Below are 12,774 nucleotides of genomic sequence, written 5' to 3'. Positions count from 1 at the left end.
TTGTTTTTTTTCCTCAAGACAGTAATATGTAAAGTTTTTATTGATCGGGACTTACAGCCTAATGGAGCCACACTTGGTTAGTAATAACGAGACAGCACTCTGCAAAATAAAATGTAAATGAGCATAAATGTAATTTAAAAAACTGTAGAATCTTCCAGCACTGTACTGAATATTTAATATTTGTTGTATTTTTTATTTATTTCCGATATTATATATAAAATTTCATGAAGGTGCAGTAAAGCGGTTGTAATCGCCTTAGAATAGATTAGATAAACCTTTATTTTTATTGTTGTAATTATAAAAACAGTATAAAATAATAAATTCTTTAAAGGAACATGGCGCTCATCTTTGTTTAGAAATTATATGTATCTGCGTAAAGCCAGTGAGTGACGTCAACAATCGTCATCAATAGTCGCCTACGCGTTTGCAACAAATAAACGGATCAAAACAAAACCATACGTGAATTGGGATCATGTTAAAGCCACGACTGGACAATCTGGTTTATGACCTAGTTTAATGGCGAGGTGACTGTAGCTGTAAGGTGGCGAACCAGCGGCTTAACAGTTGGTTACAGTAACGAGACAACTAACCAGCAAACAACAAGCTGTTAGCACAGACTAGCAGGAGAAGCTAACAGCAGAAAGCTAACTTGGCGCCACACTGGTTGAAGAACAGTTTGTTTATACTGAGCAGCAACATGGACTGCAGCACCGCTAATGTGGCACATGGCTCTCCAGGTAGTTAGACTAAAAGTGCTTTTAATTTCAGCTGAGGAGGCAGTCCACGTTGTTGGACTGTGTAGTAGCTAAGGGCTAGCACGGTTAGCTAGCTAGTTAGCTTAAAGCTTTGAAATAAAAATAATACCAAATTCTGTTAAGGTTATCTTCTTAAAGGACTCAAGAGTTTATACTAATCAAATCCAGTGGTATTTAAAGTTCGTAATAAACAGCGGTGGATGGTAGCAAATCCTTTACCATAGTACAGCTCTATGACATTTTAAAAACTCTGTTTATGCTTCATGCCATTATACGTTATACAAACAGATATTGCACGTATTTTATCCACCTGTGCTCTATAGTTACTTGTGACTTTGCAGATTAATTTGAATACAAAACATATGAACAGATTCTATGTTGAACCATCAGTAGTAAATAAAAGGTCCTGATCTACCTGTCAGCTGCAACATGAAGGGCATTCATTTGCTCTTTTAATGCATCAGTTGTGATAGATTAATAATGATGTTAATAATTAATAATAGTAATCCATTCAGTAACTTTTTGAAAGGTGTTGTTTAACAAAAGTACTTTCAGTTTTGTTACTTTCGTAGTGAATTTGCTTCTGAATACATTTTTACAAATCCTTGAGTATAACTTTGACTGCTGGGCTTATGTTAGTGTTCTTACACTGTTTGAAGTATTAGAGTATTTGAGTACTTTCCCCACTACTACTAACAAACTTTTCAAATTATGTTATTTCTTGCTTAAAAACCAGTGGGGGTTATTAAGCCATTCAATTATAAATGAATGATTCAATGAATCATTTCATTGGAATATCATCTTTACAATAGTGGTGTTTTACTTGACAATTATGGTCGTATCTCTGGCAACTTTTGTAACGTGTAATTTTAATTATTGTTGTTTAAATTGTTTAAATCCATTTGTACTACTAAATAACAGCAAATGCCATAGAATAATAATCATCCTTTAAGTAATAATCTTTAACAATCACAAATATGCTTTGGCTTTAAGTAATTACCGCTAATGACTGCATTAATCTGTGGAGGGGTAATAACACTGGGGGAACAATTTTTCCAGTAAATAAACTGATTCATAAAAAATTGTGACTCTGCTGACACGACAATGAATTTCTTCCAATTTTAGACTTGTTTATACGTCTGTCATTTCAAATCTGAGTCAGATGTTGAGCTGGTTCCAAGTACAGGCAAATACTAGTAAAATAAAAAAAACAGGATGTACAGTCAGGAATAAAAGCCAGTACATTGTGTCCAAATCTGTTGAATATTTTTGGCCATTTTACTAGACCAAACTTGAGAAGTGTTATTTACTCTTCACTATATCTCTGACTGATCAGGGAAGGACAGCTCAAGCTCTGATGATGACATACCTCTCTCGAAGCTTCTGACAAGGCCACACAGTGAGAAGAAACATAGAAACACACACAATTTAATCTTCAGCTCCCGCACTATTTCAAGAAAGGAAAACAATTGTGAGGAAAACATATTATCAACAATCTTGTAGCAAACTTAAGTAAAATGTTACCAAGTTGGCATATTGTGGCTTTGAAAGCAAAAGGTACTAAATTTGTATGTTTATATCTTCTACTCTTGTAGCTTCTCATGACTCCTCAGATGAGCCACTGAGAAAGATGAAAACAACCTTTGCATCTTCTAAGACACTACAGAAAAAAGAAAATAAATCATCCAGATCTAATGGTGCAAATAAGATTACAGGTGGTTACATCATCATGTGTCATCAACTATGTTGCAGCTGTGTTATCTGTAGATCTGTGTCTGTAATCAAAAGCTTAAATGTTTGTAATATACGCTTTTTTCAGATCTAAGCACAGATGAAGACTCTGACAATGAGCCCCTGATTAAGGACGCCAAAGTGTCTTCCAAAGCTGCAAAGAAAACTTGCACAAAAACTCCTCTAAAAAAATCAGCTGATAAAAAGAAAAAAGGTAAGAGAATTTTCTCTCCATGGGCCGGCAGTGTTAGTTGATGTTTAATATCTGCCCATAGATTTTCAATAGCGTTCAAGTTGGGATCATGAGGGCTGTTCCAAAACCCATGTTTTGTTTTCTTTTAGGGATTCATCAGCTTCATTTTCAGATCCTCATCAGTGGCTTAGAGGAGCCTTTTGCTGCTGAGTGTTAACCACAACCACTAAAAATTACCAATGACAGTCTTTGACAAACACGCTGCAAAGCTGTAGCTAGTTTACAAAAAATATTTTTCAACCTGGTGTATTATGGCCATTAAATTCTAAAGGTATTAAATTTGTTGTCTTCACCATTTGTAGCTTTTGATGACTTGTCTGATGACAAGCCACTGAGAAAGATTAAAACAATCTCTGCACCTTCTAAGAAGCCAGAGAATAAAGGAAAGACTTCACCCAGATCAAATGGCCCAAAAATTAAGAATGCAGGTGTATATTTAGCCACGTTATCAACTGCATTTTCTCATCTGTGTCTGTAGTGAATAAAATTTAGTTTTTCGTTTGTGTAACTGTTTCAGATTTGAACACGGATGATGACTCTGACAATGAACCTCTGGTTAATATTGCCAAAGTGTCTTCAAAAGCTGCAAAGAAGACTTTCACAGTACCTCCAAAAAAAACTCTCGATAAAAAGAAAGAACGTAAGATTATTTTCACGGACCTGCAATATCAGCAGAAAGCTTCTGTTTTCTGTAGTAGACACTTACACTTGATTTTGCTTTCTTACACAGAATCACCGGATGACAGCAGCAGTTCAGATGAGCCCCTAAGTGAAACTGCCAAGAAACTTCGGTCACAACATAAGAGAAAGTCGCCATCTAAAAAGGAAAGCCCAGCTATTAAATCCAAAAGGACTGCAGCAAGTAAAAAGGGTAGGTGAAATGTGGCAATCTGAACACATCTGAAACATTTTTCTCATGGTTAAATAAATACTTTGTTGTTTGTTGTAGTTATATATGTAGAGTTTTCCAGTGACAGCTCAGATGATGAAACACTGCCAGCAAAGAAGAAGAGGACAATAGCTGCTAAAAGGCAAAAGCCTTCAGCAAACAAGAAAACAAAATCCATACCTACAGACAAGACATCTAAAGGTAGGCAGCATTTTTATTATACTGGCCAGAAATCAGTCTCATTAGGTTCCATTTTTTGATTAGTTTAAGATTTTAAAAGACTCTTCATGCTCAGACAACAGCTCGGATGAGGATGATGATGACAATGATGACAATGTACCCCTGCGGAACCTCATTGGCAAGAAGAATAAACCAGTGAAGCAAAGAACCACGAAGAAGACATCTGTATCACTAGGTACTATAAGAGTAATTGTAAATGATCACAATCTTGTTTGATTTTGTGACCAAAATGCGGCAGTGACACATTTTTAAACCCGTGTGGATGTGGCTGTTTGGCAGGACGTCCTGATGAAAGCTCAGATGATGAACCCTTGATTCATTTCGTAAAAAAGAACTGCACAGACTTTCAAACCAAAGCCAAAACAAAGGCTTCACCTCCAAAAAAGAGGGACACAACTCCAAAAAAGCCAAGAGAGGTCACTGTGTCAGTTAAAGCCTCTGGGAAAGGTAACACAAATCAACATGAAAAATCAAAACACCAACAATTAACAGAGTGGTTAGTGTTAAGTAGCAGAGCAAAACCCTTTCTTGGTTAAATAACTGTTGATACATTTTAAAGTGCATCTGTGTTTTGTTCATTTTTCCAGGCAACAGTTCATATGATGAACTTTTAGCAGCTAAACACCCAGAAGTGACCAAAATGGTGAGAATAGTACTAGAGAGATGTGATGGTAAAGACACTGGGCCAAAACGAAGCCAGAACAAAACCAGAACAGGTACATATTACATAACTTACTGATGTTGAAATAAAATCTCGAAAGTGAGAGTCACATTTTTCTTATTCCATACAGCAGACACACTGGTTGCTGAAGAGCCCATGAAGGAAGATGGTTTGGAAGAATCATCAGAAGAAGAATGAACAGATGAAGCTGTGTAGTGTACAGTGTTCTTTATTGTTCCTTTTAGCTTCTGGACTGTGAAGCTCAAACCACATAGTGGCTCCAAGTTTGAGGAACTTCCTACACTTCATTCCTCCCAGATCCTTCGGAGAGTCACCTCCTAAAAATCTCAGCTAGTGTTCATGTAAAGTTGACCTATGTGTTTTATATACATACATGTTAAATTAAAGTGATAGTATTTCTACTCAAATTTTTAGGTTTGGGACCAAATTTTTCCAGGTCATTTAAGATTTTATGCAGTTATTTTATTATTTGTGCCTATTGTTTGCATTGGCTGTTTCCTATTGGTTTAATATTCCAAGACAATGATTTCACACCCATTGATGTAAGTTACATTTCTGCTTTGCGTACAATCAGTACGCAGCAATGGAATTTGTTGTGTTGTATTAAACTGCGTTCACTGACACAGATGAGTCGGTCTCTATTTCAGCTGATATACCACACACACTTCACATTCACTTGGTATCTACATTGAAGGGTATATTATAAAACTAAATATGAGTCACGTTTAAACTAAAATTCCCAGTTTACTTTCGTCCTGTGTGGGTACCTGTCTGTGTACTTATATTCAACCTGGCATTAAGTGAGTAGGTTTGTTCAGATTTTATACCCACATAAAATGAAGACTATCACAATCATTCGGTCATTTTTCGATTAATAAAAAATTGGTTGTTTTAAAAATAAAACCTCAAGGCATCGTGTTCAGATGTTTTACTCGACAATACACTGAGAATGTCTTTATGATTTAAAAGGTTTTTGCTGTTTTTAATTTTAATGTCATTTTTAATTTACAATGAAATTTGGTGTTCACTCTTCTTCACTGTTTTTTGTAGCCGTTACTTCCGGGTTAGCATCCTGCAGCAGCAGTGCTAAGTTGAGTCCTCCACATTGGGATCATCGGTCTAAACAGATCACCTGAGCTTCCTGCAGGCTACAACCTGCGTGCGAGAAGAAGCAATGTAGAAAAGGGAAGATCGTGTTTTGGTCTGCCAGCACCGGTAAACCGCAAAGTGAACATTTATTGGTATTCGGGTTTAACTAGCTAACTCCCAAGCTAGCATGCTGCTTGAACGCTTAGGAAAAGTCCTCTCAGATTGATCTGGTCTCGTCATGACCGAGCTAAGATGTCGCAAAACAGAGGCGATGGAAGGGGACGCAGGAGAACAGGATCGTCAGAACCAGCCTGAGCTGCAGACTGAAAGTAAGCCAAGCTAAACTAGCACTTTGCTAACTGCACACCAGTTAGCTTGTAGTGCAGAAACATCCTGTAGGTTTTACAGAGGCATGTTGTGTCTGATGCACTGTCTCTGTCCACTCTGCGTGTTTTGATGAGCAGATATAAACACGCCGGTGCACACAGAGGATGAGCTGTCCACTGTTGGAGCAGAGGACAACCTGCAGCAGAAAGATGAAGAAGACCATAGCTGTCAAAAACAGGAGGAATCAAGCAGACCCGAAACATCTGGCAACAAGGCAAAAACCTCTTCTGCCAGTAAGTTTGTTTCCCGTGTACTTAGTTCTGTACATTTATTAACTTGTCAACTATATAAAGTAACATTAGTAATTTTAATCTCTGAGAAAAGTTTCCCTTAACTACTTAATACTACTTATAGGTGTTGTTGTGATATGTCATGTTGACTTATGTTTCTGCTGCTCCAGCACGTTTTCTGCAGCATCTGGTGAGAGTGTTCTTTGGCTGTCTGGCAGCAGTTGCCTGCGGCATGCTTTATGCTGGATATCTGTCTACGTATCATGACAGGAAGTTCTGGTTTTCAACTAGACAGGTGGGTGACTCCCTGTTTCATTGTGTGCTTCAATTACATTTTGACCTCACTGCCATATCACTTCTAAAATTCACTGTGCACATGTGTCTCAGGAGCTGGAACGTGAAATCACCTTCCAAGCAGGAAGTGGGCTCTATTATTACTACTACAAGCGCATGTTGGCTGCTCCATCTTTTGAAAGAGGTACTGCTAACCCTCCTGCTTTAATTATCTAACAACCAAAATATAAACTCATTTGGAATAAAGTGCTGTGAATGTGACTCTTCTGCTCTATTCTGTTTTGTTCTCTTGTTTTCTCCAGGGTTTTATGAGCTGATGATAGATAACAGAACTGTGGCAGGCCAGACCATCAATGCAGTGGAGCGTCTGTCTTTGTATCCAGAGCTCATCACAAGCTACATATACAGAGTCACTGGCAGCCAGGTCATTTTATTATTATTATTTGCAGATGAATCAACTTTTGAGTTCAGTTTAATGAGATGCAATGAGGATCTTGTCAGTTTGACCCATATTTTTATGAAAACTATGTGTGGAAGGTGTAGGTTAAAGAACAATCAGATGCTGAAATGGAACAGTGTACGTTCCTAAAGCAAGCAAACACATTGGAAAAAGCAACAACATTCCTCTTATATACCTTTTAGGCTGAGTCTCCATCAGATGGGAGGTTATGTTGCTTAGCCAAACAGTTAAAGCAATGCATTATGTTAGAAAGTTCAGACTAGCTGAACCTTTACTGATTCAGTCATACAAAGATAAAGCCTCTTTATCCAGCTCTCTGTTTTTTTTAAGCTTTATGAGGAGAAGGCAAAAGAGCATCCTCCCCTAACAAGATCTGCCTCAGTTATTTATCAGATTGTCTTGTTTGGCACATCACCTTGTTTTAGTGCTTTATTATTTGATTATTTGATTATTTGCCTTCAGGATTTTGTGGAGCCGATCTATTTCTATGTTGGAACAGTCTTTGGCCTCCAGGCGGTCTACGTCACAGCTCTGTTTGTGTGTAGCTGGGTGCTGAGCGGCACCTGGGTGGCTGGCATGTTGGCTGTGGCCTGGTATGTCATCAACAGGTGAGAGGAATTTTGTTCACAATGTTTCTCCTACTTCAGTGAGAGATTTCTTCCTTTCTGCCTTCCTCTTAATGACAGCTTCAAGTCTTTGTGAATTTTGTTATTTGTCTGCCCTTTCTTCACTTTCTCCCTCTGTACTTTGTGATAACAGAAGGCTTACAATATGTCTCTTCTTTCTGCTTCACGATGACATGTTCACATTTTAACTCTTCATTCGTCCCACAGACCAGACACAACCAAAGTGGACCATGCAATTCCTCTGCGGGACAACTGGGCTCTGCCGTATTTCTCCTGTCAGGTGGCAGCTTTGACTGGATTCCTGAGTAACAATATCAGCTCTGCCACGGAGGTGAGCCTCCCATGATGTTTAGTCTTGAAATAATCTACTGTAAAGTTGTGTGGGACTCTGCAACTGCACTGACTGATCAGATGTATTTCCCTGTAGATGTTTTGCTATCTTACCATGAGTGCTACCACCTTTATCTTCCTCCTGGTCTGGGAACACAGCCACTATGTGCTCTTCATCCAAGGCCTCTGTCTTTTCCTGCTTGATTCATTTGACCTGGTGCCATCACGTAAGGTAACACAGTCCTGACATAGTGACGACAACAGCCTGGTCGTTTTTTGTATCCACTTTATTGTAGAAATTTCCAGTCACTGTAACCTGTGATAGTTCTCCTTCTATTTGCGGTTACAGCAACCCAGCTGAAATCCAGCTGGTAAAACACCTGTTAGTGTAATATCTTTGGATCCTGTATAGTGAGCTGAGTTGTCCTTAAACACAAGTCACTCTATTTGTGCTTGTCTCCTCTCTCGCTGTTCCTCTTCTCTCTATAATCCCACCATCTCTGTTACATACAGATGGCTGACATTCACAAAGTGTACCTCAGCTCCTTGTTCCTGGCCTACTTGTTCCAGTTTCAGAACCCGACCCTACTCAGCTCACCGCTGCTCAGCCTCCTGATTGGCTCAGTCCTAGCGAGGTACTTCCAGGTAGAGTTAGCTGTTTCTTCACGTCTGAGTCTAGTCAGCTAAAAAATGACAGACATTTGTGGGAACTTGCATAGAATCCCAAATTAGTGAGGTTTATTGTTGAGATCTTTGCTAAAAGTATTTTGTGATTTTGACAATTTTTCAGATGTATTTTCCACCTGTCTCTATTTAGTTAAACATTACTGTTTTCTCTTTCCGTTCCAGCAAAAGATGAAGATGGGTCCTCTTGTGGCCAGAGTGATGAAGCTCTTCCTACATTTCCACCTGGTGTTTACCACAGGGATCACCTTCAGTTATCTGGTCAAGGTTAGCACGCTTCAGCAAACTCCACAGGTCCATTCGTAGACCTTAATATCATTCAATCTTAGTTATGAAGTTATTGGCTAATAACTTGTGTTTTCAATTCACAGAAACTTGTACCTGTAAGTGAAGGTGACTTCATATTGAAGTTCCTTGAAGTAAAATTTGGCCTGAACACAACAAAGTGAGTTACAGTACTCGGATTGAGAGTTTGCTATTATGGTGATGTGTGTAGTATCCTTTATGGAGTATCCATGTCATTCAGTGACCTGTTTTTTAGTCTGTATAATGTCATTTAATGGCAGCGGTTTCTTCTCTGTTAGTGACTTCATCACCAACTTCCTCCTGTGCCAAGAGAGCTTCCAGAGACCAAGGCAGGACTTATTCCTGCGACTGACTCAGGCCTCAGTCCTTCCGTTCTATTTCCTGGTGCTCACTGTCTGCCTGCTGTCCACCCTGCAGACCATCTACAGAAGACTCAGGTTAGAGCCCTGTGCCACAGTCAGGCTACATTACAGTTTATCACATCATGCAACATTAAACATTATGTAGGCTTGGTGTGGTGATGTTAAACTCATTTTCACTTTGCAGTGGCAAGCCAATGAAAACCAACATCAGACTTGAAGATGGACGGATAGGAGAGCAGCCTGAGGTCATCTATCATGTTTTTCACACTGTGTTTTTTGGAGGCCTGGCTCTGCTGTTTGATGGGTACGTTTGTCAGCATGAACAGGTGCTTTGGTATCAAGTGACGCTTCACACATCACACATCTGGACACTGACTGTGTTGTTTCTTCATGCAGGATGAAGTATATATGGACGCCATACGTCTGCATGTTTACAGCGTTCGGTGTGTGTTCTCCAGACCTCTGGATGACTGTGTTTAAGTGGCTCAAACTGAAGTCCATTCATCCTGTAGTGCTAGTGAGGGGCCTCTGATTCTCACTTTTAACATTGTGCTTTAAAAGTTCACATTGACAATAAAAAAAAATCTATATTTTTGGATAAACATTTCTCCCCAGAGAAAAATAAATCTTGCTGAATTGTGTTACTCCCTAAGAAGTGTCTTTATTATTATCTTAACATGCAGTTGCAAAGCAATTGAATCCCCATCACTTTTTACCAAAATGCTGGTTATGATTGTATTTTCTGTTAATCTACAGTCTCTGATCCTGAGCACAGCTGTTCCCACCATCATTGGTTTCAGTTTATGGAGAGAGGTGAGATTCTCAGATCTTTATTTTTCATTGCTCTTTATCTTAGACATTTTAAGTCCAACAGTATCTCCTGTGTACTGCTCTCTTCTGTCATGCAGTACTCCCCTCGTGTCTTAGCCGAGTTGTCAGACCTGCAGGAATTCTACGACCCAGATACAGTAGAGCTGATCAGCTGGATCAGGTGAGACGTCAGATTCTTCAGATATTCTCTATGATGCACCTTTTGCTGTCCTATTTTTTTATTTTCAAAGGTATCTGTGGCGTCTATTAGTATTATTGTTATTGGTTGTTGTTCCAGGTCACATGCTCCAGTGGCAGCTGTGTTTGCAGGAAGTCCTCAGATGTTGGGAACAGTGAAGCTTTGTTCAGGTTCAGCTGTGACCAGTTTACCTCTTTACTCAGACGTCAACCTGCTGAGGAGGACTGAAGACGTGAGTGACTGACACAGCTGAGAAACTGGTTGTAATGAGGCAAAAAGACAAATCCAATGAGCTCATTGTCAACATTTTAAAAACACAACAAAAACAGTTTAAAAGAAGCATCAGTTCTTCACTTAGAACACTGTAGATTTTAGACTAGACTGCATCAATTATGGATCTGCATTGTTTGATGCATAGCCTGGATCTTTTCTGTTTTCTCTCCTCGTAGACTTACCAGGTTTATGCAATGAGGTCTGCAGAAGATATCTATAAGATCCTAACATCTCAAAAAACAAACTACGTGATCATCGAGGAATCAATTTGCAATGAGCTTAGTTTTAGCAAAGCCTGTAGGATCAAAGACCTGCTCGACATCACCAATGGACATGTGAGTTTAGACTCATTTGAAAAACTGTTTCAGTCTGAATGTCAGTATTATATATTATCACATTAGGTTAATGACAATATAAGCTGTTTGCTGATAATAATCTTCCACGTCCTCTTGCCCCATTCAGATTGTTTATGACAAGGGAGAGATGTACTCGTTCTCGAAGCATGGAAGATTCTGCCAGGAGATAAAGCTGAACTACTCGCCCTACACAAACTACTTCACCAGAGTTTTCTGGAATCGCTCGTACCATGTCTACAAAGTGAACTCTGTCATTTCCTTTCAGTACTGACTGCAACGTCTGCCTCCCTGCTGACACTTCACTGAGCCTGGCTCTGCTCTTCTCCACTGGTTCACGTCTTCTCCACGGTGTAACATGGAGAACTGCGAAGTTTTTTTGCAGTGTGTGGCCAGAGAAATGTCTAATCACTGCTCACACTTGGATGTGTATGGAGGAGCTGCACATTTGACCTAACAGGAATCAACTGAGCACACATTGTTGTCAAAATCAACATAAATGGACCTGCTTTTAAGCTGGAATATGCCATATATGTCACTGTACTGTAGTTTTATAAGCCATGTGTTACGGTTACTTCAATGCATTTTATGAAGGAGGGGTTAATGTGTGAGGTCTGTGTTCACTTTGTACAGAAGTCGAGAGCTGCAATATCTTTGTCTTCTGTCATTACATGGAGACGACACATTTTGCTTGTGATTATTTTTAAGAGTCATTCTCTGGTAATGTTTGATTATACTGTTGTCTTAAAATGTATTTTTAAACTTTGTTTTAATGTCATGTGGCCTTCAAATAATCATGTTAATGGTCTTAAGCTTCTTTAAACTGCTGCTGCTTCTCATGTGCTTGGTTTTGGTAGAAAAGTGCTTCCTTATATGCTGCAAAACAAAGTCTGCAAGTAAGAGCAGATCTCTGCTGTCAAAGAGGGCGCCCACCTCAGTGAAGAGGTCATAACTCTCATTCTTGGGCTTTACTGTAAGCTAGAGGATGTATTTGAAAATCTGCTTGTTTGGCATTAGGGGATGAAGAACTGACCTGTAATATGAGCTTCATACATGGAGATAATATCACAGAAGTGGCTGGCAGGATGAGGCATTTCATTTTCTGTGTAACAAGTTCAAGATGGAGTTGAGGCTCGTTCTGCTGCTGTTGTTTTATCATTTGCTCTTTATCTGGATGCCTTATGTGCAGAGGTGGAAACTAACATGTTTCTGATCTGAGGGGTCTTAAGACTGTTTCCGTGTCTTTATTTGTCACGGCTCAGTGTGATTCTGTTCCACCCTGTTTATTACCTGAAGTATTCAGTGGTTTTCCTTGGTGCTGTCATGCACCTCTCATCATACTATTTCTCTGCAAAAGACCATGTAGTGAATCTTAGCCTTTATTGAATTGCTGGTGGAAATTGTTTATAAGTTGGTGAATACAGAGTGATCTCACTGAGGTGATGCTGTGTTGTCTAATTATCTTACAGCGCTTTTTACAATGTATGTGCTCCACTGAATAGCTAATGCTATTTAAGGTCACATCTCCATTGTGCATACTAATTGAAGAGGCAAATGGAGAAAGGAAAGTCATAAAGATGGATGATGTTCTTATTGTGATTTTTACTGTTGTAGTTTTGGTCTCCCTCTATTACAAATTCATTAGGCAAATGTACATTAATTTTTGAGTTATTTGAATTTATCCTGGCAATTTAACCAATATCAGTCAGATCAATTTGTAGATTTTTTTTTAAATTTTTGAGTAATATAAGCCCCCTCCCATTTTTTAAGGTTTTGTCTTATAAAAGTATTTATTTTTAGATTATAAATGCAGTAGTTTAG

The 12,774-nt window shown here is 38.9% G+C and overlaps 2 protein-coding genes across 6 annotated transcripts; both read left to right on the top strand.

The window, feature by feature from the left end:
* The first annotated feature begins 399 nt into the window (after positions 1 to 399).
* Positions 400 to 5,171, top strand: LOC113125905 (nucleolar and coiled-body phosphoprotein 1-like). 5 transcript variants are annotated; one of them, XM_026299536.1, is made up of 11 exons: positions 400 to 737; positions 2,092 to 2,154; positions 2,351 to 2,470; positions 2,575 to 2,700; positions 3,257 to 3,379; positions 3,470 to 3,610; positions 3,689 to 3,829; positions 3,924 to 4,043; positions 4,148 to 4,315; positions 4,456 to 4,584; positions 4,660 to 5,171. In XM_026299536.1, exons 1-11 carry the CDS (start codon positions 698 to 700, stop codon positions 4,725 to 4,727), a joined length of 1,239 nt encoding a protein of 412 aa, XP_026155321.1. In that variant the 5' UTR covers positions 400 to 697; the 3' UTR covers positions 4,728 to 5,171. The 5 variants fall into 5 exon arrangements, with proteins under 5 accessions (XP_026155321.1, XP_026155320.1, XP_026155319.1 ...); XM_026299535.1 differs by having other exon boundaries at positions 2,092 to 2,226; positions 4,663 to 5,171; XM_026299534.1 differs by having other exon boundaries at positions 2,092 to 2,226.
* Positions 5,172 to 5,615: 444 nt separating this feature from the next.
* On the top strand, positions 5,616 to 12,544 carry LOC113126747 (probable C-mannosyltransferase DPY19L4). Its single transcript, XM_026300863.1, has 19 exons — positions 5,616 to 5,968; positions 6,104 to 6,259; positions 6,427 to 6,551; positions 6,644 to 6,734; positions 6,853 to 6,974; positions 7,473 to 7,618; positions 7,844 to 7,967; positions 8,064 to 8,198; positions 8,480 to 8,611; positions 8,816 to 8,917; positions 9,022 to 9,095; positions 9,235 to 9,393; positions 9,503 to 9,622; positions 9,715 to 9,835; positions 10,075 to 10,131; positions 10,227 to 10,309; positions 10,427 to 10,559; positions 10,777 to 10,935; positions 11,063 to 12,544. The coding sequence occupies exons 1-19, from the start codon at positions 5,878 to 5,880 to the stop codon at positions 11,225 to 11,227; spliced, it is 2,295 nt and encodes a 764-aa protein (XP_026156648.1). The 5' UTR covers positions 5,616 to 5,877; the 3' UTR covers positions 11,228 to 12,544.
* Positions 12,545 to 12,774: the final 230 nt, after the last annotated feature.

This window comes from Mastacembelus armatus, chromosome 11 (genome assembly GCF_900324485.2).
Source record: "Mastacembelus armatus chromosome 11, fMasArm1.2, whole genome shotgun sequence".
Taxonomy (NCBI): domain Eukaryota; kingdom Metazoa; phylum Chordata; class Actinopteri; order Synbranchiformes; family Mastacembelidae; genus Mastacembelus; species Mastacembelus armatus.
The sequence above is the reverse complement of the archived record's forward strand: the minus strand, read 5'-3'. Positions and strand labels throughout refer to the sequence as shown.